We start from the raw sequence: 27,385 nt of genomic DNA on the forward strand, positions 1-27,385 counted from the left end.
GGAAATCGGTAGGGATGGAAAAGAGTATATACATCTTGCTCAAGATAGGGACAGATGGAAAGCCTGTGTTGCTGCAGCCATGAACCTTCGGGTTTAAGAAAGCTCGAGAGTTAGTTAGTTAGTTAGTTTAAAAGGAAGTAGCTAAAAATGAGTAGTAAGCAGGCCTCCCCGATGGTGCAGTGGTAGCGTCGTCGCCTTGTAATCAAGGGGTCTCGGGTTCGATACCCGGTGGAGGCACAAGTGGTTCGGATCCCACTTTAAACTGTAGGTCCAGTCCCGGTTAGCCTTACTGTGCATAAAGTGGACTTAAAACACCAAATCAATCAATCAATCAACTAAAAATGAGTAAATAAAAAAATATTACGTGGCAGAGTGGTTAGCACAGAACGCTACGATGCCAGGGGTCCCGGTTTCGAATCCCGACCTGCGCATGAGTGTTCTCTAGGAGTGTCCCTTCATCAGTTTCAGCATTCGTCGCTCATGCTCATCTTCGCTTTCTGAACCGCCAGGTGTACAGCACGTGGTGTAGCGTTTCGCGCCCGAATTCCAGGAACAGGCAACTTACCTGACCTGACCAAGTAGCATTTTGTCCGAGGGCTACCATCCTAATAGTGTTTAATGAAGCAAACTCTTGCTAACACTCTTTAATGCTCCATCCAAGAAAATATTTTTTTGTTGTTTTAATATTTCTTTCCCTCTGGAAATTGCAAATCTCACCTTCATAGTTGTCAGATAGTAAGAAAGTGTTGCCACCTGCCATGACTAAAATTTCTAGATCCAAGTTCACTTCCTCTCGACGATTGGTTTTGATTTGATTTGTTGTTTTAAGTCCACTTTATGCACATTAAGGCTAATCGGGATTGGACCTACAGTTTAAAGTGGGATCTGAATCACTTGTGCCTCCACCGGGTATCGAACCCGGGACCTCTCTCTCGACAATTTGTCTGAGTCTGCACTCCCTGTGTGCACTCCGCTGTCTATGCAATGTAGTTTTAAAAGTTGTAAACCGAGGTATACTAGTTACCAATTCCATCGCTGCCAGTGGTTAGTCAAGGTGTGACTCATCATCTGCCAGGCTCGGACGCAGACGAACTGTAGCATTTTTCTAGAAATTTTGCTTTCGGACGAAACGCTACTGAACCGTACAGCAATCCCAATGCCTGCTCCAAGTTGCACAGCTGCTTTCGGAGCCCTTGGTTTGGAAAGGGGGTGGGGATGAGGAAAGGGTCTTGATTTTTTTATACTGACGCTCGTTCATTTCGTTCTCCTATTTCTCTTGGTTGAATTTTTTGAGATACGGAATCTACCTCATTTTGCTTTTCATTACGTTTTATTGCATCACCCATGGTACGCTTACATGTACTTAACATTTTCAATTTCCCTGTACCCTTTGGTTAGGTATGGTAAAAATAAATTGCTGCCGTTCGTCAAATGTTGTATTTTTGTTTTTGTTACCCATTTTTCTCATACTTCAGTCAGGGAGCAATGCAGCTACTGGTAACAAATGTAGTCAGGAAGTAACATCAATTGTTCCTTCCCCGCACTGTAGTTGACCAGTAAAAAAAAACTATGTAAAGCCTCGTTTCTATTACCACAAATTTGCCGCGCAACATGACGCGCAGCATGCGACGCTGCATGTGCCAAGCATTTGTTGAAATGGAAACTGTCTGCAACATGCCGCTGCGCAAGTGCCGGGGACAAAATTGCCCCAAACGATTAAGACACACAACATGCACCGCGGACAATGAAAACAGCCTGCAGCAAGTTCCTGGGGCATGCGCACTAGAGTAGAAACAGACGACGTGACTACAATCTGTGGTCCAACAAGATTTAATAACAATGCAAAATCACTTACAGTGATTCTTACAAAGTTTTTGTATCCACTTTGAAGACGTAAGTCTCTCATCAACGAGTTATATGCTCCTTCCGAATTTCTTTTCGCTAGAAAACTTCTAATCCACCATCTAGGTCGTTTTCGCCTCTTTTTTTTACAAGTTCATGGTACGTGCCTGCCATAACCACAAAACCCGCCATACTTGTAATGTTCATCTTTACACAAGTTAAATCACTACCAAATAATTACAATACAAGAGAAGAAACACTGACTACTCTAAAGCACAATGGAACAACGCTACACTCAAGTCCTGCACTCCGGTGTTGTTGTGAGCGTATTTTGCAGAAGTATTTTTGAATTGGAAACAGTGCACTAAATGACGCGCAACATGCGCCGGCACATGTTGCACGTCATAGGTCTGGAACTTGTCAGAATGGAAACGTAGCTTAACAGAAACAGAAGGCTTTCACGATTTGTCTGAATATTAAAGTGATCTCTTTTTTCACACCCAAACATAAATAATTATTTTCAGATTTGAAAACGTAACAGCGGTGTAAGGGGTGACCTTCCACGTATTACATCCAATCCTCAACTTCATTCCACATAGTACAGCCTGGACTGCTCTTTGCAGACTAATGAGACTCTGGCGACTGGCCCTGTGGCCAGTATAATTCTGTGTGTTCTCCTGCTTTCTGTCATATGTGCTGAGTGCCTCCTTACAGCCTCAGCTTTTAACCTAAGTCAAAATATTTTAATATTTCAGTTATGCAACATTACAGTTACGTTATTTGTTATGGTAAGGGGCTGCCCCGTATAACGCTCCCAAAGTTTTAAAAAAAAAGTTACATATAACTTTAAGAAATGCGTATAAATATTTCACCATCGTTTATATTTATGTACATGTTGTTAATTTTCAAATATTGTGAAGAAATGCAGCAAAATGCTACGTATTTGATTACTAATGTGAGCCACTGTATATGTTATGTTTTTATTTCATGAACGATGTATGGTCAAACATTACTTTGCAGAGCACCGTGGCGGAGTGGTTAGCACAGTGCAATACGACACCACAGGTCCCGAGTTCGGATCCCAGCCTGTGCATTATTTTCTTTGTGATGTCCTTTCATCAATTTTGTCATTTCATCACCCATCCTTGTCTTCGCGATTAGCCAAAAGTGGCATAAAACCAAAGTTAAATATAACAAATCAAAATCAAACATTACTTGGCATGACAAGAATGGATAGGTTATTTTGAAGCTGCTGTTATTAAAAGCAAATTGTATGTAGCTTTCCTAGACAGAAGTTTCACACACAGAAACTGATTGATTGGATAACGGCTGCGGATTCCTACTCGAGCAGAAAATATATATATTTCCATTTATTACTTACAACAATAGCAGACTGATTTTCTGCTAAATCAAATAAAACTTGCATTCACAGTTACAAATTGACGTGTTGAATGAACTTAACTACAGATTTCTCTCACTCCAATTCTGATTAATCGAACAGCACACCACAACGTGGGTCATTATATATTTCCAATTTACTCTGGAGTTCCTCAACTAAAAATAAATTGACTGCGAGACAAAAACTCCTCTCCGATAACACATTATATGCAGAGTATACGTAAGTTGAAATTCCATCATAATAATTTGAATTCTTCAAGTAGTAGCTACAAATATATTTTTTCATACATATTTTCTTAGAAAATGGGCCTCCCCAATGGCACAGTGGTAGTGTCGTCGCCTTGTATTCAAGGGGTCCCGGGTTCGATACCCGGTGGAGGTACAAGTGGTTTGGATCCCACTTTAAACTGTAGGTCCAGTCCCAATTAGCCTTACTGTGCATAAAGTGGACTTAAAACGCCAAATCAACCAATCAACCAATCTTAGCAAAATATGAAGTTCCTCACTTCACAAGGATAACATATACACAGTATTTCACAAGAGTTTTTAGTTCGAGCTAGTCGTAGGCCTAATATGAATATAAACGTCACTTCATTACTTAGTTAAAAAAAAAGAAGTGCCAGGCAATCAGAATTCGAGGGTATGCCTGAAATTATTTGTAGTATCTCATATATAAAGGGGGCTTTTTAAGTAAAATGAAGGATACATACCACATGCTTTGGTCAATTCAGAGTAGTAGAAACGTAATTATACTGCATGTTACAACTGAAACCGTAGCTCGAAGGCCGAAGTCGTTTAGTGATCCACTCATACACATTTCAAGTTCGAGTAGACATCTGGGCATGGCTGTTTTTTTTGTAAGCATCCCTTCATAGATTTAATATGATCATCATTCATCTTCATCGTCACGATTATCTACATGTGGCAGAAAAGCGATATAAAACATGAATACTACAAAAGTATAACAAACAAAAGAGGATAAAAGGATGAACTGAGTTTGAGTTAATGATAGGAAGTTTTATAAAATTACTGTTTCTTGAATAAACTTGTCCTTTGTTCCGATTGTATTTCTCAGTCACACGTTGCTCAATGTCCATGTCGACTGCCGTTCTTGCATTCTTGAAAATTACTTTCTTGTCTGTCTATGCCCTTCTTTCAAACATGGTAGGTAGGCGGGCGTTCTGTCTGTTTCTACACCAAAAAGTTTAATGCATCTCCCGTCCAAGAAGACAAGAATTACTGCAAGTAATTTTCAAAATTGTAAGCGGATGAGGGCCCTTGTAAATGATATACTGTCCTTTTATTCGCTTAGTTTTGAGAATCACTTTCCATACAATTCTTGCCTTCATGAGAGTCCAATGGCCCTGTCTAGCTACAGACCAGTTGCACAAACGCGGTTTCGTTTGTTTCGTACAACAATTCCATCTAACATTTCGTTTCTACGTATTTTCTACTTGCCAAAAGTGCCTTTCATATCGCCCCAAGGCGTTGTCTACTCGAATGCTTCGTGATCGAAGGTCACGTGTACAAAGTTTCAGGATTCAGATTTTCCGATTTTGCGTGGTGATGCTGCTATCAGTTCGGTTTGCCTTCTCAAGGTCGCGCAACAAGCAATTATTTTTCGTCTTCCGATAGGAGAAAGCTTGCCTCTCGCTTAGGTGGACGAACGCGTGGCACAGATGATTTTTTGGCTCGACCATGGTTGGTCCTTTATGTTTCGTCCTTCAGCAACTTAATCTAAGCACGAATCATTCTCATCGCTAAACAACTGTATTTTTTTTTAAAAAAAAATGATGTAACACATGTAAACAGAGAGAGAGAGAGATAGATAGATAGATATAAACGTTTTCCCTCAACAAACGTTTGCTTTGCTATCGTATAAAGTGAACGTACATGTTAAAATTCATTTTTCTTAAATAATCAAATTAGAACAAATTCACATAAAGCGATTAAGTATGCAGAAAAGAAATATATTTGTGATAAATACATAGTTAATAAGTAAATTCCAATAACCAGAACTTTTGTCATGCCGAATCTTGTTTACGGATGTTTTCAAACGTTTTGTTTTACAATTTAATTTTTTCACTGACATCCAAAACGAAAATACGTATTATAACTTAGTGACTTTCAAGGGGTCAAAGTACTGTAATGTTAGTATGCTGCCGATCATAATTATGAGGCTTCTTCTAAAACGCCTTCGATAACGGTATTTGCTATTCGTAACGGATATGTGTATCACTTTTTCTAAACAGACTTTTGTGGAGGGAAGGAACTGTAACGTTACAAAAGTAACGAGCACAATTATACGAGAGACCTATGTTATTCTCTCCGGAACACGGCATCAGACACGGTATTGCACATCGGAACGTCTGTATGATACCAGCTATAAATAAAGTTGCTTTGAAAAAAGGAGTGTAACGTTTTAACAGTCGTGACCTCAATTAAGTTACTGGTTATTTGTAACGTTACTATCACTTTCCACATACACTAAAGTTACTAGTCAATATGTGACGAACCTCTTTCTTACCATGTAACGTTACTGGTTGCCGGCAATGGATGTAACGTTAAAGCGTCACCTAACGACCTACTGCTTTACAAATCAGTTATGGTTCGGTACCGTTATGCACACCTGTAACGTAATGTTTATATACCTAAGGTAACGTTTCTGTTCACGAAAAAAGTTATTCTGTTTCAGGTTGTAACGTAACGGAAACCGTAATTGAAAATACCGCTTCATTTCATTACATTACGACTCCCTGATTCGAACTGTAAATGAAAATTTTAATATTTTGGAGGAATTCATGGACTTTTACGAGATTTTGAACACTGAGGCCAAAACTTAAAAAAGAGAGGGATTGAGTCATTCATTAATTTACTTCAGTGATCAGAGCCCCCCCAATAATTTTGACTAGTCGGCGCCCCTGGGGGCAACTTAAGGGTTGATAACTCTCTGAGGTGCCACTCTTGGAGGGCAGGGGGTGCTAAACTGGGATGCCCTCTTTGATTAGCGCCAAAACCCTATTTCTGATTACATAAGCTTGGGTATTTGTTTATTTGCTTGTACTATTATTATTATTTTGGAGTCTTCTTTATGCACACACAAGGCTAATCGGCACTGGGCATACAGTTAAAGGTCGATGCGAACCACTGTGTTCCTGCACCGGCTGGGTGGCCATTGTTTTTTAAAAGTTTGATTTATTGTTAACAAATTAATCGAAGTTACTGCTGAATAATATAATAAATATGTTGCAAAAATCATGTAACAATTTAAGCTAAGAGATTACTGTTATTTTGATGCCATTATGTGGGTATTAATAAATACATAACTACAATTACCATGTTCTTTAACACTAATACTTAAATAAAAAAATATTTAATTAAGAGTAAAGCTATTATTTTTTGTCATTCAAATGGTAGATATATGAGATGATCAGGATTTTTATTGGAGGAAAATGGATAGTAGAAGAACCAGGATAGAAAGATGCGGGGTTGGGATCGAGGGTGGAAAAAAGAGATGCGCAAAAATCCAATTTACCTTCAACCATCCCTGTCTCTTTCTCATCTTCAAGGATAGAAGTGACTTGTGTGACTGCCCTATATCCCGAAAGAATGTTTTCATTATTAGCCTCCAGGAAAGCTTCATGAATTACTTCATGGCATTATTTTGTGTTTTTCAGTTTCTAAAACCTGTAATAATATCGGATTCAAATGTAACAATGGAAGGTGCACGTCGCACAAATGCGATGGAAGAGATGATTGCGGAGATGGAAGTGATGAAGATTCTGAATTATGCTGTGAGTAACCATTCTGTTAATATTACATATAAATTACGCTTACATTTCTACAGTAAACTATTATTGATACTACAAATCAAACAACAAACTATACATTTCTGAATAGTCTAAAAGCTTCTATAAATCCACTTCCTAGGAGAAACTTATTAGTGTTTAACTGGACCATCACATATTGTCACGATGCTAAAAAATATTTTCAATACATTAAAAAAAATACTGATTGTTAATGTTTCATGTATTAAAACAAAGTTTAAATTAGATAAACTCTTCAGTGCCAGATGTTTCATATCTGTTTTAATATTCATTGCAATTTTTGTCACAGGTCCTCCAATAAATGGCTATGAATCAAGATTTGCTGGTAAGTGTACTATATTAATACATTGACTTTTATAAGTGAAGAGATATTGTGATTAACAGATACAAATATAAGTGTAAATTATATTATAATTTATATTAGTCTAATTATCTACATAATAAAAAAAATAAAAAGTAAAGTGCTCCCCTATGCTTTGCACCACGCCATGAAGCCGTATAGAGTAATACATTATAAAAACAAGTGTTATACTTTGGCTTCACTTGAAGGAATATTCTTAAGCTCTCAAAAATACATTTACACCCTTCTCCCAAAAACATTTGGAATAATAACCCTTTCAAATGAAAATTTATTAATAATGATCAGAGTTAGGATTTTTAGGGGAAAATTTCATTGGGAAAAAGGAAGGGAAAAGGTGCTAAAATAAGACCCAAAAAGGGGCAAAAAAAGGTGCTGATTGGGGAAAAAAAAAAAGGTGCTCATAAGTATATTACTTTTTAAAACTTTCCCTCCTATTTTATTAGTGTAAGCTATTCACTCGAAGCTGTGTACACATCACACACATAGGTTGTGTTACAGTTATTCACCAAAGTCTGGGAAAAACACAAAGCTGTTGTACCTTACAACATTAAGCATTTCTAAATTTTTAAAAGTGAGTTTGTTTCTTTTCGGAGATAAAATATCTTTATATAAGCTGAAGCTTCTCTCTACATCCACAGAAACAAGTGGGGCAAACTTAGTATTAACTCGGAATGGCAACTCTGTGGAAGTGGCAAATTCCACAACATCCAGATTCTTGTCAAGACTAGCCTCAAGTTTGTCTCTGGCAAAACCATCTAACTGCCCCCTCACAGTAGTAAAGATATCCCATTGTTTTTCCTTTTCGACGCCTTGTTCTTCTAAGCTTTTGATGGCTGTCGACAGGTACTTGTAGGAATGTACACAAAATAGTTCTTTTTGCAAATCATCTATCTTGTCTGGGAGGAGAAGTTGCTGTGCCTTGGAAATTGCACCTGCATCGGTTGAATCTATGGAAAGCACAAACTCCTTAATTTTTTCAAAATTTTCACACAGAAATGCAGCACACTCAATCCATGATCCCCAGCGAGTAATGATGGGGAAATGTGGCAGGGGCAGGCAGGTAGTTTCTCTGTAGGCAAGAATGCTACTCGGGGCCTTAAGGAGTATTTTCTTCAGATCAGATATGAACTCATTTACAACGTTGTATTCGTTCCTAATAGATTCAGAAACCGTGTGAAGGGCATGAGCCAAACAGGTTACATGCTTTAAATTAGGGAACAATGGCTTCAATTGGTTAAATGCCGAAAGCATGTAGGGAGCCTGGTCAGTAAGTACAACAACAACTTTTTTTGAACTGAATTCCACCGGGCCACAGTTTTTGACAGAAATCCATAAATGACTGCATCACTGTACTGGCATTGGTTTTCTGCAACTCATACATGTTTAGTAACATGGGCTTAACTTCCTCACATGTCAGAGGAGAAACCAAAATGTTCAAAACATATCGTTGCATTGAGTCTGTCATCTCATCCAGAAGGACACCTATATCGCAATCTGACCTTTCACCTTAATTTTACGAACAGTTTCTTCATACACAGGTTCAATATAGTTTTTCCTTAACGTACTCTCAGCGGGCACTGACAACCGATGGTTCACCTTGTTGAGTGGAATCCCCGCCTGTGTAAAAGATGCATACAAATCAACATTAAATTCCTTTAAATTTTGGTTCTTGGAAGAACACTGCTCAAATGCATTGTGTAAGAGAGGATACCGAGATTTACTTCCTTGCAGTTTCTTGTTCTTTTGATGCTTAGAGCTGGAAATATGTTGCTGGATGCGATCTCTCTGGTGTTTTTCATCTAATGTGATTCCCCTATCACAAACCGTGCATCGAATAACAGTTCCATTACTTTCTATGAACTCATGCTTAAATTCTTGAGCCAGACTGAGAAATCGGGATCTGGGCACTTTCGGCATGGTAAAGTACATGCACTAACAGGATCTAACAGAATGAAAAAGCTGGTAAGGAACTTACATCCACAAACAATATCTGTCCACTGCACACAAATGAAATGTGAAACCCACCACTTCAGAAACACATTGTTGCTTCACTGCTTCCAAGACCAAACTGCATTTCCTTCTTCCTTCTATCTTAAAAAAACTAACGGCAATCTGGTGCATATCAGTAGCTGCCTTTCCATTGTTGATTTCAAATAGGCAACAATCAAGCACAGTTTAAATACATTCAATTTCAGTTAACGATGTGAAAACATCTTAAAAGATAAAAGTGTCGCGAAAAAAGAAAATAAAAATTCAATGATTTGCTGAAGAAATATATTTAACATCACCAGTAAAAGGACACAAAAAGGGGAGGAAAAGCGATTAAGAACACGAAAAAGGGGGAAAATAGATAAATGTTCCAGAAAAGGGAGGGAAGGGGAAAGGTTATCAAAAAAGGGGGAAAAAGGTGCTGGAAAATCAGCTCCATTCTCACATTGAGGCAACATTTCACACACTGAGTCCTTCCAGAGAGGTCTCACTTTCACTACGAAAAAAAGGTGCGCACCTAAAAATCCTAACTCTGATAATGATGTTGTAAACGTTCATGGTTGTAAAGTTGAAAACTTTCACCATTATTACTAATATTGGTTATTATTGTTGCCTAATCGACAATTTGAACACATTTTTTTCTTGAGATATGAAGGGAAAATACACCTTACCCCACCATTCCACTACAAAAGAATTTGCAAAACGGCCATTTGAAATTGACCAATTGCCAGTTGTTAGGCTTCTTGTAGGCCTAAGATGTTAAATAAAATATGAATAGAACTATAATATCTATATAAATTGAATGTTCATCTCTTGCGGGGTATATTGTAATTATATTAATCTATCCACTGTATCTGTGAGTAGGACTAAAACACTTTAAAGTAATTATTTATTAAAGAAGTCAAAGTTTATTTGAAGCCCACTTTATGGTTAGATGGGCTAATCGGGACTGGACCTACAGTTCAAGGTGGGATCCGAACCACTGTACATTGTGCCATCACCGGAGTTTGAGCCAGGATGTGAACCCCTTGATAGCAATTCAACATCGGTTGTAGTGTTACGAAAGGACAGTCTATGGTGAATTAGACAAGTAACAATTTTGAACTTACTATTGCAGGAAACGGGAGCTGCTACACATCGGAATATACTTGCGAGAATGGGAATTGTGTTCCGTGTAAATTCCGCTGTGATGGGTACAACGACTGTGGGGACAGAAGTGATGAGAAACCAGAGATGTGTGGTAGGTAACTCAATAAGTAGGTGGTGGTCTTAGAATATTCATCTGAAAATTAATCTTAATTCAAACATGACCATTTTTAATTGAATAGTAGGTTTGCAGCCAGTTTTTTTAAAATGCTATTAATTACATTCAATTCATTTTAAATGCAATACTCAAACTTTAATTAATAACCTAGGAAGTTGGATTCATCATATATGTGTGTGTGTGTGTGTGTGTGTGTGTGTGTGTGTGTGTTTGTGTTTGTAACCATAACACACATGTCATGAAATGTTCTATGGATTTCTTGAATATTATATACTAGCATTAATGCAGGAATTAATCGAATTATATCCCTAGATCTCTTATTATTATTACTATTATTATTAAGCTGGGACCTTACCATAATATTCAACTTGACGTCATCACGCAGTGTACTCTGGTAAGCAATAGGGAAAACAGATTCGCATGTGTTAAGGAAACATATGAAAAGCTTTCTTGCAGCGAGCAAATTTGCATTTCATCACTTTTTCATGGTTTCTCTCTGACTTCGGAAAAGGTAAAAAGTAAACATTCCTAATTCGCGGTAATCAAACCTTGAGTCACTTCGTCAAATACCATACATACAAATCTCATCTTACCCGGCATGTTTTTAATGCAGGATCTGATCTATTTGGCCTAAATAATTATAATTGAGTTTAATTGTTTCCGAATCTGATAAAGAAACTACACCCTAAAATGATTTGAACAAGATTTTAGAAACATATAGTGTATATATATATTATTTAATGCTAGAATTACTTCTAATAACACTTATGTTAGCATTACTAATTTCTTTCAATTTACCGGTATTCAATAGACTAACATTTTTCTTTATTCATTTAGGCACACAATCATCTTCTAGCACCGATGTGGTTGAGAGGCCAGGTATGTTTCGTTTGATAATTATTAGAAATTTATTTGAAATATAGATAAATTGACAAATAACATTAGGATAAGAATATGTGTGTGTGTGTATGTGTGTGTGTCTCTCTCTCTCTCTCTCTCTCTCTCTCACTCACTCACTCACTCACTCACTCACTCACTCACTCACTCACTCACTCACTCACTCACTCACTCACTCACTCACTCACTCACTCTCTCTCTCTCTCTCTCTCTCTCACTCTCACTCACAGCTTCGCATCAAAATAATTCCAACCCTTAGAACAACACAAAATGTAGAGTAAAAATAGAATGAAAATTGTGATGAACGATCCGACAATCAGAAACACAGTCATTAACAAACAAATGTTGTCACATGGTGTACAGCTTATTCCTTACCTTAAATTCCCTGAAGTATTTGAATCATACTGTGTTCCGCAAATTACAGTGTTTTTCATTCTTTCTTAATTTTCTTATACCAGCACCATTGAACAGCCATGTTATTTCTATGGTTAGAAAAGAATATATTTATGAATTAAATCATATGTAATAGCAATGATTATCAAAATGAAGAACATGTCTAAACAGAGTCATAATTATCAAGATTTGTGGAAGCCCTGGGCAAAATGTTTTGTGGGGGTCCCCCCCACTTTTTTATTATTTTTTACTAGGAGTTTTATTAGCTCAATATGTTAACCACCAATTTTCAGCAGTTGAAATGGTAGACCTGATTTTAAAATCAGTAGTCATTCACAATCGAACATATCGCAGATAGATTTGCAGGGAGAATAGCGCATTAACATAAAGTCACAGAACGAAAATTGTATCGCTATAGCAGCAGTAAAATTCGGTGTCTAAATGTCTACAGTATATTATGAAGAGTGAACACCGTAACTACAATATATAGTAAATACTAAGGGGGTTCAGACGGAAACAGAGAACTGAGCAGTAGACTGTACTTACGTACATAATTTATTATAAATTATATTATTTACAATTAAGAAGAAATATGTTACTACATATGCATGGTCCATTTACTGGACAATTATCGACAGGTTCATTGTGGAAATTGTAGTAACTACACTTTCTTCAAGAAATTTCCCAAAGGCTTAATACTTATAGTAGACACACTTTTCTTGCCTTTTTCGCCGAAAATTCATCTACTATATCATCGAAGTCCAATTCACAAAGAAGTTCATGTTCAATGTTTAATAAACAAAGGTTGAATAAGCGATCCTGTCCCATGGCAGCACGAAGCCTGTTTTTCACTAATTTAATTTTTGAGAAAGATCTTTCTCCGCTGCAGTTTGTTACCATTAAGACCAAATACATTCTACAAAGAATTTTGACATTGGGAAATGTACTGCAGAATGCATCCTTACATACAATATTATACATAGACAGTTCCATTGGGATGTCTTCCTGATGTTTGACATTGCTACTGCTACTAGGTGTGCAAACTGTATCAGCTCATTCTCTAGCGAGGGTTCCAGATCCTCCTCGTAGATGCTCGCGAGCTGCAGATGTAATTGGTGATGGAGTTGCCACTGCAAGTTCGTTTAGATTACTGAACCTCTTTGTGACAGTTCCATAGGGAAAAATCCTGTCTGCGAGTGATGAGGTGGATTTGATGTTCATTTTCATAGTCAAGAGGATTCAGTCGGACGTTTCTCACCCGCTGACGTGAGTGTTCCTTAATGTACTCTTCTGTGCCACTTCTTCTGGCTATCTCCTCATATTCAGAAAACGAGTTCCTTTTTGATTCTACGAACTTCTTTAAAGATCTCAAAATGTCAATGGCAGACTGCAGAACTAACCTTGGATCCTAGAGTGTTTTGCTCGTAGCATCAAATCTAAAATGTCAATCCAGAAGACGGTTAACAATGCAATTTCCAGGGACGACATTTGCCATGAGAGCCCATTCGCTTCACTTCTTTCAAAACCCTTCTCTTCTTTGTCATTGACTATTTCGACAAGAGCTTCCTTAAATTTTTCGTAACCTTGAACTATGGCTTTTTGGCATCTGCTCTACATGTCCACCGAGTCTCAGTTAAACTCTTATGAACATAGTATTTCCCTTCTGCTTGTCTTAACGTATCCACCAATGTTTGATAATGGTGAGGTGATGCTGTGAAGAACACAAAGCCGTTGTACAAAATCGATCAAAAGTTAGGTGTCCCGTAGTTCACTGATGCACCGAGAGAGAGAGCGCTAGTATCTACACATTTTTTTCCCCCTGGAAAAACTCTCAGTTCTAATACAATGTTATTAACGAAAAAAGTTATGTACTTTGTAAGATTATTTATTATCGTAATCATATCTGAGAATTGATTGTTTGAATAAGTGTGCCTTATTTCCACACCACAGCCAAATCAATCCATGGTATAAAGTATACTGAGCTTCAGATATCTACAAACAGATCGACTGAGAACTGTGCTACAATTAGATCCAGAAGAGTGTAGACACAACAATATTGAAGTTTTCTTTATTTTTAAAATACAACTTCTTACGTAATTTTTCACAAGCATAGCCATGTGGTTAAAAGATTTTTTGGTGGAGGCCCTTCACTGCTTCCTTTTGGTGGGGGCCCCGGGGCAATTGCCCCAGTTGCCCATAGGTTAATCTGGCCCTTTGTCTAAATGTGAGTTAACAAAAAAAAAAAAGTTTTCACCACACGGCGCCAGTGTAAAAAAAGTCGGGACTGGGATTAGAAAGAATGAATGAACTATCCCAACTAAACCGGGATGTCTTGTAGACTTACATCAATGGTTATAAAAAAATAATAATACTCATTGTTGCAGACTGCAGACTTCTGGAGCCTTGCCTCTCCCCAAACAACCCATTCATATCGAAATTCTTGCATAATCTGAAAAATCGTCAATGTTACTTTAGTAGGTTTTATATCTTGTAGGTACGTCCTCACTATGAGATCGACTTTTAGCTTCGTTACTTAACGATCGTGTGAGAGCTTTCTCTTATTCAATTCCCGACAGAATTAGAAACAGTCTCTAAATCCATCGTTAATGCCACAGAACTACCAATCAGAATTGAGGAGCCCACTGGCAGCTGAAGTAGGAAACCTAACCAATCAGAAGCGACCTCTAGGTCACGAGTGCAGTTGTAATGGGGGCCGCGTGAGATGTAAACAATGTATCACTTCACATTTTTAAAAGCCGATAACTATTCATCCGAGAGGAATAACGTTTCATGTAATACGCTATTAGGAACAAAACAATGGCACTGCTTAAATACATACTTTACAACATTTACTGTACACGTATGGAAGAATACTTTAGTTGTTTCAAATGTAAACACCGTGCATTCAACATAGAAGGTGTAACTCGACGTGCCTTTCATGCTGTATATGTTATACATTGTAATCACAAAAGCTAGCCGAAAAGTTACATGAAATGTTTGCGTTGCGTGTAGAGTACTATCTGCTATAAAATTTTTGGAAGCTTTTACATAGCATTAATGCCAGCAAAAATGCTAAAGGAAATGCTTTCATCTAAAGCCGGCCTTAATGATTGGGGCGAATATTGTATTTGTTGAGTGAAGAGTCTACTATTATTGTTTTAAATAAATAGTTCGTATGTCTAAATTTCCTACTGAGATACTGTTATTTTACTTTCACAGCAGACATGAATACTATTTTATTTTGAAGTAAACTAAGCACTGAAGAGCCACATACGTATATATGTACTCTCTGGTTTCTTGGCTGGCTGTAACGTATAGACTGTGCTGTGTGTAGCATCGCAGTAAATTAATCTGCTAGTGTTGTAATCATATATAAGCTATGAATTGTAATTAGTTCTTCATGGACTTCAAGTAAATTTCACAATAAGTATTTTAAGAGCAAAGAAGTATCAATGAAATATAAATATAATATGGTAACTTAATGTTAATGTAAACACCACAATTTTCGCACTTTGAATGTTGTGAAGTTTGTGTAATTTAATTGACTAGTTGGTATTGGAGGATATACATATTTCAAAACCGTACGTGAAGGGTTTCATTAGAATATACAACTTCTATCCTAATAAACGGGTAATGCAACTTTATGCTAGTGTGTCAACTTGAAGTAACATATGTTATACACTCACATTTACTGCCAAGGGTTACATGTGCTACATTTTTCAACAGTGGCGAAGCGTGACATTTTTACGTAGTCATCACAAGATTTGCACAAAATTTCTCTGCGATAAACGCCAAGGTCATTGCCAATTCAATGTAAAAGCTCATGCCACAGACCTTACGACTACAAAAGACACATAATTCTATCCCATACGACGAGAATTATTAAATATGATGGAAACTGAAATGCAAACACCTCATTTGTCGCATTTAAAGGTAAGAAGAACCTTTATGGTTTGCCGCCAATTGTTGTTTTGATAATGAAAAGCAGATTCATATCGTTCAATGTGTGCAGTGGAAATAGCAGACATTCGAGTGGTGTGCCCAGGATTTTCGAAGGGGGTGGGGATTACGCATACTTTTTAGTAGTCATTCTTGAAGTCCTCATTTTGCCATCTTTTCCTGCCTTTTCTTTCTTCTTTTTTTTTCAAAGAATATTGAGCCTAAGCATAATTATGATCCTCACCACCCCTCCTTGAGTATGCCACTGGACACTCGGAAGAACATAAACATTAGCCTTGTCACTGTGAAGGACTTTTAATTCAATGGAAGCGTCACACTGTAAATTGTTCGCGACAACCATTCATAATGCACAGCTCTTCATGGATGTATCCGATTAAAATAATGTGCAATGGCATGCGAATGTCTCTCCATAGACGTCACTTTGATCTCGATGCATTACCGAAGCGCTAAACAAATTTTAAGGCATTTTTCTAACACCTCGAAAAGGAGCAAATTGGTACAAGAATTCAGTCATAACTTTTTACTGGTTAACGATACGTCGAAAAAACCTTCACCATTGCATTTCTCGTGAAATTCTAGCCCATTTTGATATGTTGCACGACCCCCTTCCCATTTAAAATTCTGAAGTTGAATTCAAGATGGCGGACATCAAGATGGCCGCCGACCGTGTGGGTGGCGTCAATGTGGTTCCCCCTTGGCCAGATAACGATTGGCCATCGCCAATTTCAAATTCCATGCCGCAGTGGCCTTGTACTGAGGGTGTTAAGTGACTTATTGAGCCACCCTGTAGAATAACACCATTGACATTTTTTCTATGAACCTAAGGGACTTCAGTAAAGCCACTAATAACACAATGGCTTAAGCTTAAACACATAAATTCGTATTGAAATTGTGTGATAAAGTGTGTGTGTATATATATAATTTCTATCTCAATATTACAGAAATATATGTAATTGTATTGACTATGTATCCTTCATATGGGCTCTGTAATTAGGTATGTACAGAGTTCAAGAATGAAATAAATAAATACGTCAAGTGGTTCTCAAGTAATTGTAAGGTGAAGTTGATGCTTGAAACAAACATTCTCACAAGTTGATTTGTATGTCGTACTCGTATCATACATATCCATCCCCCTTTTGACGCCATTCGTGTATCGTAACAAACATGTTACTCTTCTACAAACTACGCATTGTGCCTAGGAAAGTTGTTACGTTCCTACAACTGCGGGTTACAATAAAATGTGTAATTTGTACATAAGTAAGCTTTTACAAATTTCTGATACATCTTCGGAGTTAACAAATATTTGTTAATTAAAAATTATAAATTTTAAATATTCTGCCATCAGTTACATACAAAAATGTTAGTACATTAACATCTTTCTAATTTTTAATTAGCATTCATTTATTTACGTCATAATTTTTAGTACATTGGAACAATCAAGTCTTCTCGTTTGGTCATGACAAATCTTTAAGTTTTCAACTTTTAAACTTTGCAGCTTATACATTTTTTCCTTCAAATTGATTAATCAAATTTATCAAATAAAGCAAGAGCGTAACAAAGTGCACTAATGAACAAGACGTTTGTGATAGTGTACGTACGTCAGAACTGTTGCTGGGAAGATAGTATTTTCAGACTCTGAAAAGGCCGAGATGATACTGTATCTATTGGGAGTGTAGGAAAAATGAACCACATGCATGCAGGCTGTATGCCCGATGGCATTTGTGCTCGGATCTGCCGACAGGCATAGTGAAGGGCGCGCCTTCACGCTCAACTTCAGGTTACAATTACTTGAGAACCACTTGATGTATTACAATGTAACAAACGCCATTCTTAATGATTTTTTCCATACGTTCAAATGAGCTGAAAATAAAATGGGACTTCCTTATGTAGTTGAACGTATTGTGTCCACTAATTTCATGAGCCCCTCTCATACCTATATATCTACGAAAACAGTTTTTCAATATTTATTGATGTTCACGAAATATTTCTGGTGGTAATTTTAGGTGACTCAACCAGTATAATACATTTGAACGACACTTGGCTATTTGTAATTACACACAGGAAGAAGTAAAGTCTTTGTTAATGTTAGTGCCATAGTACCATTGGCGATCGATCTCTTCTGGGTGTCTGTTTTTGATTCTCAACAGCGGATATCTCATAATAGCATTTATTTTGTTATTTCTAAGTCCACTTTAGACACATATTGATTAATCATGATTAAGCCTACAGTCTAAAGTAGGCTTGCAACCACTGAGAATCAGGAATCGAAACCGAGACCCCTTGTTTACAAGGCAATTACTCTGATCTCTACACTATCAGATGGGCTCTTCACAACAGCTGTTGATGGTGCAGTGGTTGCCTCGTTGCAATCAAGGGGTTCTTGGTTCGATAGCTGGTCGAGGCACATAGTGGTTCGGATCATCCCACTTTAAACTTAGATCCAGTCCTGATTAGCCTTACTGTGCATAAAGTGCACTTAAAACACCAACTCGATCAATCAATCAAAAAAACAGCTGTTGATGCTTTCTTGCCACATTTGTCTCATTGCGAGGATGAAGATGAGTGATGATGTGGTGAAATTGATGAAGGGCACTCATAAAGAGCACCCTAATCCAGGCGACGATTCAAACACGGGACCTCTTATTTTCGAAACTACAGTAGAATAATGTTAATATTTGATGTTGACAGCACTTAAACAGGAAAGCTCTCACTCCATTTAAAGAGATAGACATTATACAATTGCGTATACGATAACATCTAAAGATGAGGACACCTGTAGATACAGTCAATTTTCACGGCTGTTCTTGATACTTTGACTAAAGTTCAACTTGGTAATCGTGAAATCTTTCTAATTTTGTTATATTTTTTTGTAGGGTTAGGTGGTAGATCAGCATGTGCTAATCCTCGCTCAATAATAAAGACTATTGAATTGAATTGCATTGAAAAAGCAGAAGATAGAGTAAATACGAAGTGCATATAAATAGTGAGATATTTTCACGCAGTCTAGAATTATGAATTGCATGCATACCCCAAAGAGAGGTATCTGATATTCAGGCCAGCCCTTGGCTCCTTCCAAGAAATTCCCTCACCCTACTCCGATTCATAAACGTAATGAATTGTCCAATATATATATAGTTCGCCCTCTCCTTAATTGTGAACTTTTAACTTGAATGTTTTAATTCTCTTGCAGCTTTCGCAAGAAAAAAATAACAAAGACATTTGTAGTTATTATTTTTTCTTAGTTACAAGACACTGCCCAGAATTCAAGTGCAAAAATGGAAGATGTGTTCGAAATTATCAGAAATGTGATCTAAGAAATAACTGTGGAGATGGAAGTGACGAAGATCTGGAGACATGTCGTATGTATTAGTGCTAATTATACATGGAGTAGGTTATTTCATCTAAATTATCATTCATACTGGTACTTGCAATTATCCTAAAGATGTAGGAAAGTCATGTTAAATAAGGCAACAGGAAAGGCACAAATATTCAGTGAATTTATCAATGTAGTGTAATATTTATATTTTTCAAATATAAGAATACCTGTTAATTAGAAGTAATCATAAATATTATTGCCTAGATTTAAAGTTTACATTTTGTTTGAAATCTCAAAATAATGTATGTGTACAATATATTTCCTTGAACGCTGAAAATCATCTGCAAGATCATATGCTCAAAATTAAACATAGTTTTTCATGTGCCTTTTGAATGAAGATGCGCATTTGATGTTGTACATATTTCGATTATATCCTAATTTATTACCAATTTTTTTTCTGTCAAATTTTTACTGTATGTAACAATGTGTCCCCTTCTGTAACATCTAGCTTCACTATGTGGTATGTTGTGACAATGTGCATCATCTGTCAAAGAAACATTTTCACAAAAAGTTCAAAGGAATGCTTATGGATTCTTTAAAAAAATTAAGTTAAGGGATAATGCTGTCGGTGTTATTTCATTCAGTTAAATTGTTTCATTCGACAATTGTTTAAACCGAAACAAAAGCAACAACAAATTGGCAACGAAAATTTACAACAAACAGTCTGTCTCCCTTCAATTACTGGAGACTATGATGGATTCATAGTGATTCAATATGTGCTATGTAATAAAATATTATTATCTATGTGGATTTGCTACCATAATGTAAGTTCTACAATATAAGGAACCTTAAATATTTTAATATTTACTTCATTATTAAGCAATTGTCTTGTGTTATGCAGGTTAATTGGGAATTTATTCGCATACAATATAGCCATTTAACTTTCAATAAATTGATATTTAAGTTAGTTTATTCAGTTCAGTTTTTTTACATCGCTTTTCTTCCACATGATCTGCTTGTGACTAGGGAGCCAATTAAATTAACGATCTTCTTAAATCACTTGAGGGTCCATAACATTATCTACTGTATGTTGTGAATCATGTTGAAGTTGGTGTTGTCGATTCAACCAATAACATTGGATATGCACATGCTCCCCTTGCAGGGAGCCAATTAAATTAACTATCTTCTTAAATATGTCACTTGAGGGTCCATAACGTTATCTACTGTATGTTGTGAATCATGTTCAAGTTGGTGTTGTCGATTCAACCAATAACGTTGGATATGCACATGCTCCCCTTGCAGGATTGAGTAAGGCATCCGTGCCTTCTCATACAATTAAAAAAAAACTAAACTGAAAAAGCTAATTTATTTGAAATAACGAAACATGTTTAGTATTTTTGGTAAGCATCAAGAAAATATTTGGTAGTCTTTATCAAATGTGGTAATTCTGACCAATTAATTGGCAACTCTAAGCAAATGTGCACTGTCACTAGAATAATTTTTCACTGGTGAATAATTTGTGTGTTGCTCATTTAAACAAATGTTTGCTTACCGAAAACTGCTTTTTGGTTATTACTGAGAAAATTAGTTAAATTGTTTATTATAATCAGATTTAGGATACAAGTGGATTAGAACATTTGGCATAACTTGTTGCTTTCCTTTTTATTTGTGTGTACATACAGGATGGCGCATATTGTATCTACCAATTTAAGTTGGCAACCCTACCAGAATGCACATGCGCATGTGCCTGCCTACATCCACGGAGTGTCGGAAATCAGACGATTAGAATACCATTATATGGTTGGTCGGTGTAGACGTAGATTGCGACTGTGGAAGTCTTCTTCCAAACAGGTATCGGGCACTGCGGCGAAACAATGAAGATCCCCATGCATCTGTTCCAGAGACACACAGCATTCTGAGACAGTGGAGAGCTACGGGTAACATTGTGAACTGTCAGTCGCCGTGAATTACACCCTATTCCACAGAACATGTTGAGACGTTCATCATGAAAGCCATCCCGCATAGCCTCGAACAGTGCATGTGCATGCAAGCAGAAGGAAAACATTTAGAGGACGTTATTTTCAAGGTGCACTCATGGTGCACTCACCATCTTCCCTTTGTCATTTGAAGTTAATAGATACAATATGCGCCAGCCTGTATGTATGTATTATTTATACATATTATTTTCCATGCTGTATGTAATTTGATACGAGTTTACTCACATGTGGCAATTTTATCACACAGGCTCTTTTCTGCACTCAGATGTCTTGCAAAGTTTTATGTTTGGATCATGCATTCAAAAGTTAGAGATCGAAGACTTGAGACAAATCAAGGTGTGTACAGTATCTCTTCTCACATACCCTTCCTCAGTGGCATGCCATCTGGTTGATGTGCTCTGCAGACAAGGGCGGATTAAAGGGGGGCGTCATTGTCAGTGGCAGATCCAAAAGTTACAGTTTGGGGGGGGGGCATTTTTCAGTAGAGTACCTCACCTCAACTACAATAAATTCTAACTGACACTTGCACTGTTTTATGTAAACAATATATGATACTGTGAAAAGGAACCAAGCTAACTTCCATATTCTAGAGATTATTTTTTTGCAAAAGTAGGATTTCAGGGCTACAATAGATGGTTATTATTGTGTGTCTCTTTCACAATTCCTTTCATTGTTATGGTAAACTCAACGATAAGGAGTAAAGTGAATAAACAAAGAAAACAAGAACCTATTCTCAAGGGTTCTGGGATCCAAATTTAAACTGTAGGTCCATTTGCGATTAGCCTATCATGAGAATAAAGTAGATTTAAAACAAACTTTAAAAAATATTCTCAAGCTTGTTAAACAAGACAGAACATTCGAGTCTTCAACAAACACCTGACAGTTGAGAGGGGCGATCACCCTATTGCCCTCCCCGTGGATCCGCACCTGGTCGTGGGCGACGTCCACCGAGGACTTATTTTATATTTTTCATACATTGAAAAATAATTTACACAGTTGAAATTAAATATAACCCTCACAGTGTCAATTAAGAAACATACAAGAGCAGAATAAAGGGGTGCATAGAGGGCACCTACTATCCGAGGGGCAACAGATCCTCAACGGCCTTATTTCTTTTCTTCAGTAACATGCACGGTTGAAATGCAATATAGGAAATATATTTATATATTTACGAAGAATTACCATTATGGGACAGGAGGAAGCTTAACGGCGAGTGCAGCAAGTGACTAAAATTGGGGCAGTGAATGGTAGGGGTGACTAAAGGTAGAAGGCAACGAATGATAAGAGCGCGACGATAGACAGAGGACGAACAAAGATAAGAATGACGAAAGATAGGTTATGACGAATGATAAGGGGTGATGAGTAGGGAAAGGAACTTTAGGTAAATAAATGTTTTTTCTGCGATAAGATAGAGACCCTCATTTTTGCCAAAATTCTGATCATAGCCTTATATGTCAACACAGCAAATTTTATTTTACATAAAAACACATATTTTCCAGTTTTCCGTATGTAAATACATATTTTGCGAATTTTCATTTTAAATACATAAAATCGCTCATTGACTTCATCTAACTCGAAATCCTCGAAGGAAAAATGTTTATTCTCCGCACCTCTTTCATATCGAAAGTGTTAGGTTTGTTTTGTCTTTGAACACGCTCGCTGGCAGACTTTTGGCGCCTCGCCTACGATCCTATTGGGAGAAAATAGCTGTAAGTAGCTGGGGCTGGCTACACGTAATGATAGCAAGGCTTTTTAATGAAGCAATGCAGCTATTGTGGCCGGAAGGCATAAAATTTGACAATGTTCTTCTCTTGACAGATGCTGCAGCTTACATGCAGTAGGCCTTGCTGTTAGCTACCCCAAAATGGTGCACGTTAAATGTGTGACTCATGCGTTGCATAGAATATGTGAAAACATAAGAGCTCTTTATCCCAATGTCGATGAACTGGTTTCAAATGGGAAGAAGGTTTTTATCAAGTCGCCTAGAAGAATAGACATTTTTAAACAAAAATGTCCTGAAGTTCCCCTTCCCCCTACACCTGTAGTTACGCGATGGGGCACTTGATTGGATGCAGATGTTATGCCCAGAACTTTGAAAAAATTGTATCTGTTGTAAATGATCTCGACAAAGAAGAATTCTGCAAGAACTGTTGATGGAGCCCTCCTTAAAAGTCGAATTGGCATACATCTCAAGAAACCTGTCCTTTCTCTCCAATTCCATACGAAAGCTTGAATCGTCCGCGTATAGTAGAAACGAAACTGAAAGAATTCACTGGATCTAACGCACGAGTGCAAATGTCTATATGTAGAGAATTTTTTTTGGAAAAAACAAGGTTTTCAAACTTTGTGCCAAATTGCACGTGTTTTGGAAAGTGAAGTAGAGGAAGAGGAAGCTTTGGAAAACTTCAGCGTTAGTGACATTTCGTGCTTCAAATATGCAAGAATTTTTTCTTGTGACGTGGAGCGATCTTTCTCACAATATAAGATGCTTTTTAGAGATAATCGTCACATATTTACAATGGAGAATTTGGAAGAAAAAACTATGGTGATCCACTGCAACTATTCCAAAAAATAGCTCGCTAAGAGGTAATCATTTAGAAACTGATTTCAGGTGTTTAAAATGCATGTTATATTTTGTTTTTGTTACCAAATGTTTTTATTTTTGTCACATATTTTCCTGTTTTTATCACATATTTTCAACATTTATGACACATAAAAAATAAATATTTCTGAGTTTTTTAGCACATAAAGTTCCGTTCCCTAGTGATGAGAGACTGGGGGAGAACAAATAAGAGTGACAAAGGAGGGGGGCGACGAAAGATAGGAGGTGATGAATGATAAGGGGTGTCGAAGGATGGGGACGATGAGAAATAGGAGGAGAACAAAGATAAGAATGAAGAATGAAAGGGGTGGCGAAAGATACGATGGGACAAATGATAAGGGGACGATGAGAGAGAGGGGCGAACAAAGATAAAATGACGAAAGATAGGTGCGGACAAGAGATAGGAGGCAATGAAAGATAAGGGGGAGACGAGAGACAGGGGGTGATCAAAGATAAGGATGGGTACGATGAAAGATATAAACCAACGAAAAATTAGAGGGAGACGAAAGATAGGAGGTGACGAGAGACAAGGGGTGAACAAAGGTAAGAATGACAAGGGAAGAGGGCGACCTACGACAAGCACGAAATGAACTTTATATCAAGGACTAGTATAATATTACTACGGTGGATCAAAGGATTTGTGAGGTGACCGCCCCTGCACAGAGGATCTAGAAATTATTCCCACCACCTCACTCATTTTTTTCATACGCAACCCAGTGGAATGGCAGAGGCCAGGAGAGAGAGCAGCTGACATGTACCCCAGCACCACTAGGACGCCGATGGAAATAAATTAGGCGAACTACAACTATCAATCTTAGTAGCTTGCTTCAAGGGCGAATTAAATCCTTGAGATGGCGATCATTCTTCTCCTGCATCCCTCACAATGGCTTAATTATTTTAGTTATTGATAAATATCCAAATTGGAATGAAATACATCAAATATTGTGGCATTCTATGACATACCCAGGAGCTAAAATTTGGCAACCATGGGAGGTGACAGCAGTGCTATTCTTGCCTGTTGGGTTAAGCCAAAGGGTTAAGCTGCTCCACTGTTCCCGACAGTCACATCTATTGTAATCAATAATCGATTTATTGTGATTTTTTGATAAATCTTTTTTACTCTATTTTCTTTTAAAGTTAAACAACTTGGAATGATTGGTGTGCTCAGCAAAAACGTTGTAGTATTTTATACAGTGCTATAAAAACCGGAGGTGCAAGCGATGCTTCAGGCTTTGTGGCCGCGGGTCCCCATTACCTTTTTTAAAAAATTAAAAATTTAGATGGATTAAATGGATATTCCCTTCTTTTATTGTTCTACAGTTAAATAAAGATGAAATTGGAGAAAACAATAACATATCACTTATTTAATAACCAGTGGCGTGGCGTGGATTTTTAAAAGTGTTACCGGTTATCAGTATGACATTTAAGGGAGGCTTGGGCGCCTCTCCACCTCATGCCCCCGCCAAATGTCTTCCAAGTAGTTCATATAATATTAATCATATGTATGCAATTCAATACTAGATTTTGGTAAAGTTATTAATCAGGAAAAAAAATGTTGACATAAGGACTAAAGTGAAATCGCAAACATTGGTTGTTGACACAATAATACGTAATTTGATGCTTACAGAAACATCGAAGGCTACTTATAGAGCAGATCAATCCGACTTTCAAAATAGTTATATGATGCTGGGATCCCGGGTTCGAAACCTAGCTTGGGCATGGGCGTTTGTGATGTCTATTCATCAATTTAATCATATCATCACTCATCCCCATCTTCGCAAATTAGCCAAAAGTGGCACAAGCGAAGCAAAATCAATCAAATCAAAAAACTTCTATGATGCTGTCATAAAGAGAAGCTTTTCATTTGAATTTGAATTTTTGGATGCGTCATGGTCATGGTCCATGTTATCCACATCTGAATTCGACACTTTTTTTTTCACCCGAAAATAGAGTACATGGCCAACAAAAGAGTTTCGACAATTGCACACATCCACATAACCACGGATAGTTGTTATACCACGAAACATTGAAATGTCGGTCATATCCAGCAGACGACTTGGTTTTTAAATCGTTCAAAATAGGCTTTGGCCTCCCTTTCTCCACAATTTCGATTTTTTCTGCAAAATAACGAACCGAAAGTTGCTTCAAAATATCTTCTATCGCACGATTACACACACTGTCCAGATAGGATGAACCCGCCACCTCGGAACTCGGAGCAAGCTTCATTAATTAATTGACAATGCCCGAAAACTACATAAAGACGAAAGACACCAGTCACAAAACTCCCACTGCACAGTCCCTCCCACAAACCGTTGTTTACTTTTGTAACACGTGAAGCACCCTCCTTGCCCCTTCCCCTCCCCTCTCAGCATCGGCCCTTCCCCAATATTTCCTTCAGAACTTGCAAGAAGTCCAGTTCTACTAATGTTGCCATCTTTGTTCTTTTGAAACCAGATTTGCCCAAATCGCGAAACTTTTCGTTTCAAATAAGACGTATGTAGAGTAGATGTAGTCTTCATCTGATTCCTAACTACTCCCACTCCCATGTTTCGCTAAATCCACTGAAATCTCATTTCTGACACCACTACTATTTCGTATATCTTACGTCCTTTGCTACCTTTAAGGCTTTCGCTTTATAGGATAATCGTGACGATGAGGATGCATGGTGAATTATTGAAATAAAATTATTATTTATTTGTGTATGTAATTATTAATTTTTATAATTATGTAAGTAAAATAATAACAACGAACATTGAAATAACCATTTCTTGCTGAGGATTCGAACCTGCGACACCTGACACTTCAGAGCGTGCTAAGATAACAATCGGGAAATTATGCTTGTAAGTATTGTTTTCACCCAAAAACAGTTCTACCACCTCAAAAACATTGCTTCAATCCGAAATTATTGCATTCCTGCGACAACGTATGTCAATCTCAATCAGTATTATCAACAATTATCACAAATTCCTGTAACCGAAACAATATTATATGTGTGAAATATATAATTTTAGGTTGACATTTTTAGAAGGACAGCGGACCCCTTGACCATACCCATCCCTCTCCTCTCCTTCTCGCCCATGATGTCGAAGAAGGACAAAGAGGACTTTCATAATCGCTGATATTTAGTGTAAATACAAAATATCACTTGGTAGTTTGCTTTTGCCCCAGTGTGATTTGATTTTTTAAATTTTTGATTTGGCGATTTTAGTCCACTTCATGAACAGTAATGCTAATCGGGACAGTTTAAAGTTGGATCCTAACCACTTGTGCCTCCACCGGGTATCGAACCCGAAATCCCTTGATTATAAGGCGGCGACGCTACCACTGCGCCATCGTTCCCCAGTGTGACTGGACACCTTCAGAGTAAGATAGACCCGATTAGGCGACTTAGCTCTTTTCTGTCAATTGAATATGGCAACACTGGTATGTTTCCGGTAAGGATCACCGGCAACTGCGCCGGCTAAACAGGCATGCTAAAAACCCGCCTCCTCCTCCCGCGGTCAGTCTTTGCCGCAACGCGAAATCTTCCTTGCGTGGGC

At 37.4% G+C, this 27,385-nt stretch overlaps 1 protein-coding gene across 1 annotated transcript in view; it reads left to right on the forward strand.

Moving 5' to 3' along the window:
* The window catches only part of LOC145999329 (uncharacterized), a 120,311-nt gene that overhangs the window by 67,299 nt on the left and 25,627 nt on the right, over positions 1–27,385 (forward strand). The window contains exons 9-14 of the mRNA XM_083136273.1: positions 6,918–7,034; positions 7,357–7,392; positions 10,535–10,657; positions 11,519–11,560; positions 19,174–19,290; positions 21,492–21,580. Of these exons, the coding sequence (XP_082992399.1) occupies positions 6,918–7,034; positions 7,357–7,392; positions 10,535–10,657; positions 11,519–11,560; positions 19,174–19,290; positions 21,492–21,580 (524 nt within the window). The remainder of the gene's footprint in view (positions 1–6,917; positions 7,035–7,356; positions 7,393–10,534; positions 10,658–11,518; positions 11,561–19,173; positions 19,291–21,491; positions 21,581–27,385) is intronic.

Source organism: Lepisma saccharinum, chromosome 1 (genome assembly GCF_977018435.1).
Source record: "Lepisma saccharinum chromosome 1, izLepSacc3.1, whole genome shotgun sequence".
Lineage (NCBI taxonomy): Eukaryota > Metazoa > Arthropoda > Insecta > Zygentoma > Lepismatidae > Lepisma > Lepisma saccharinum.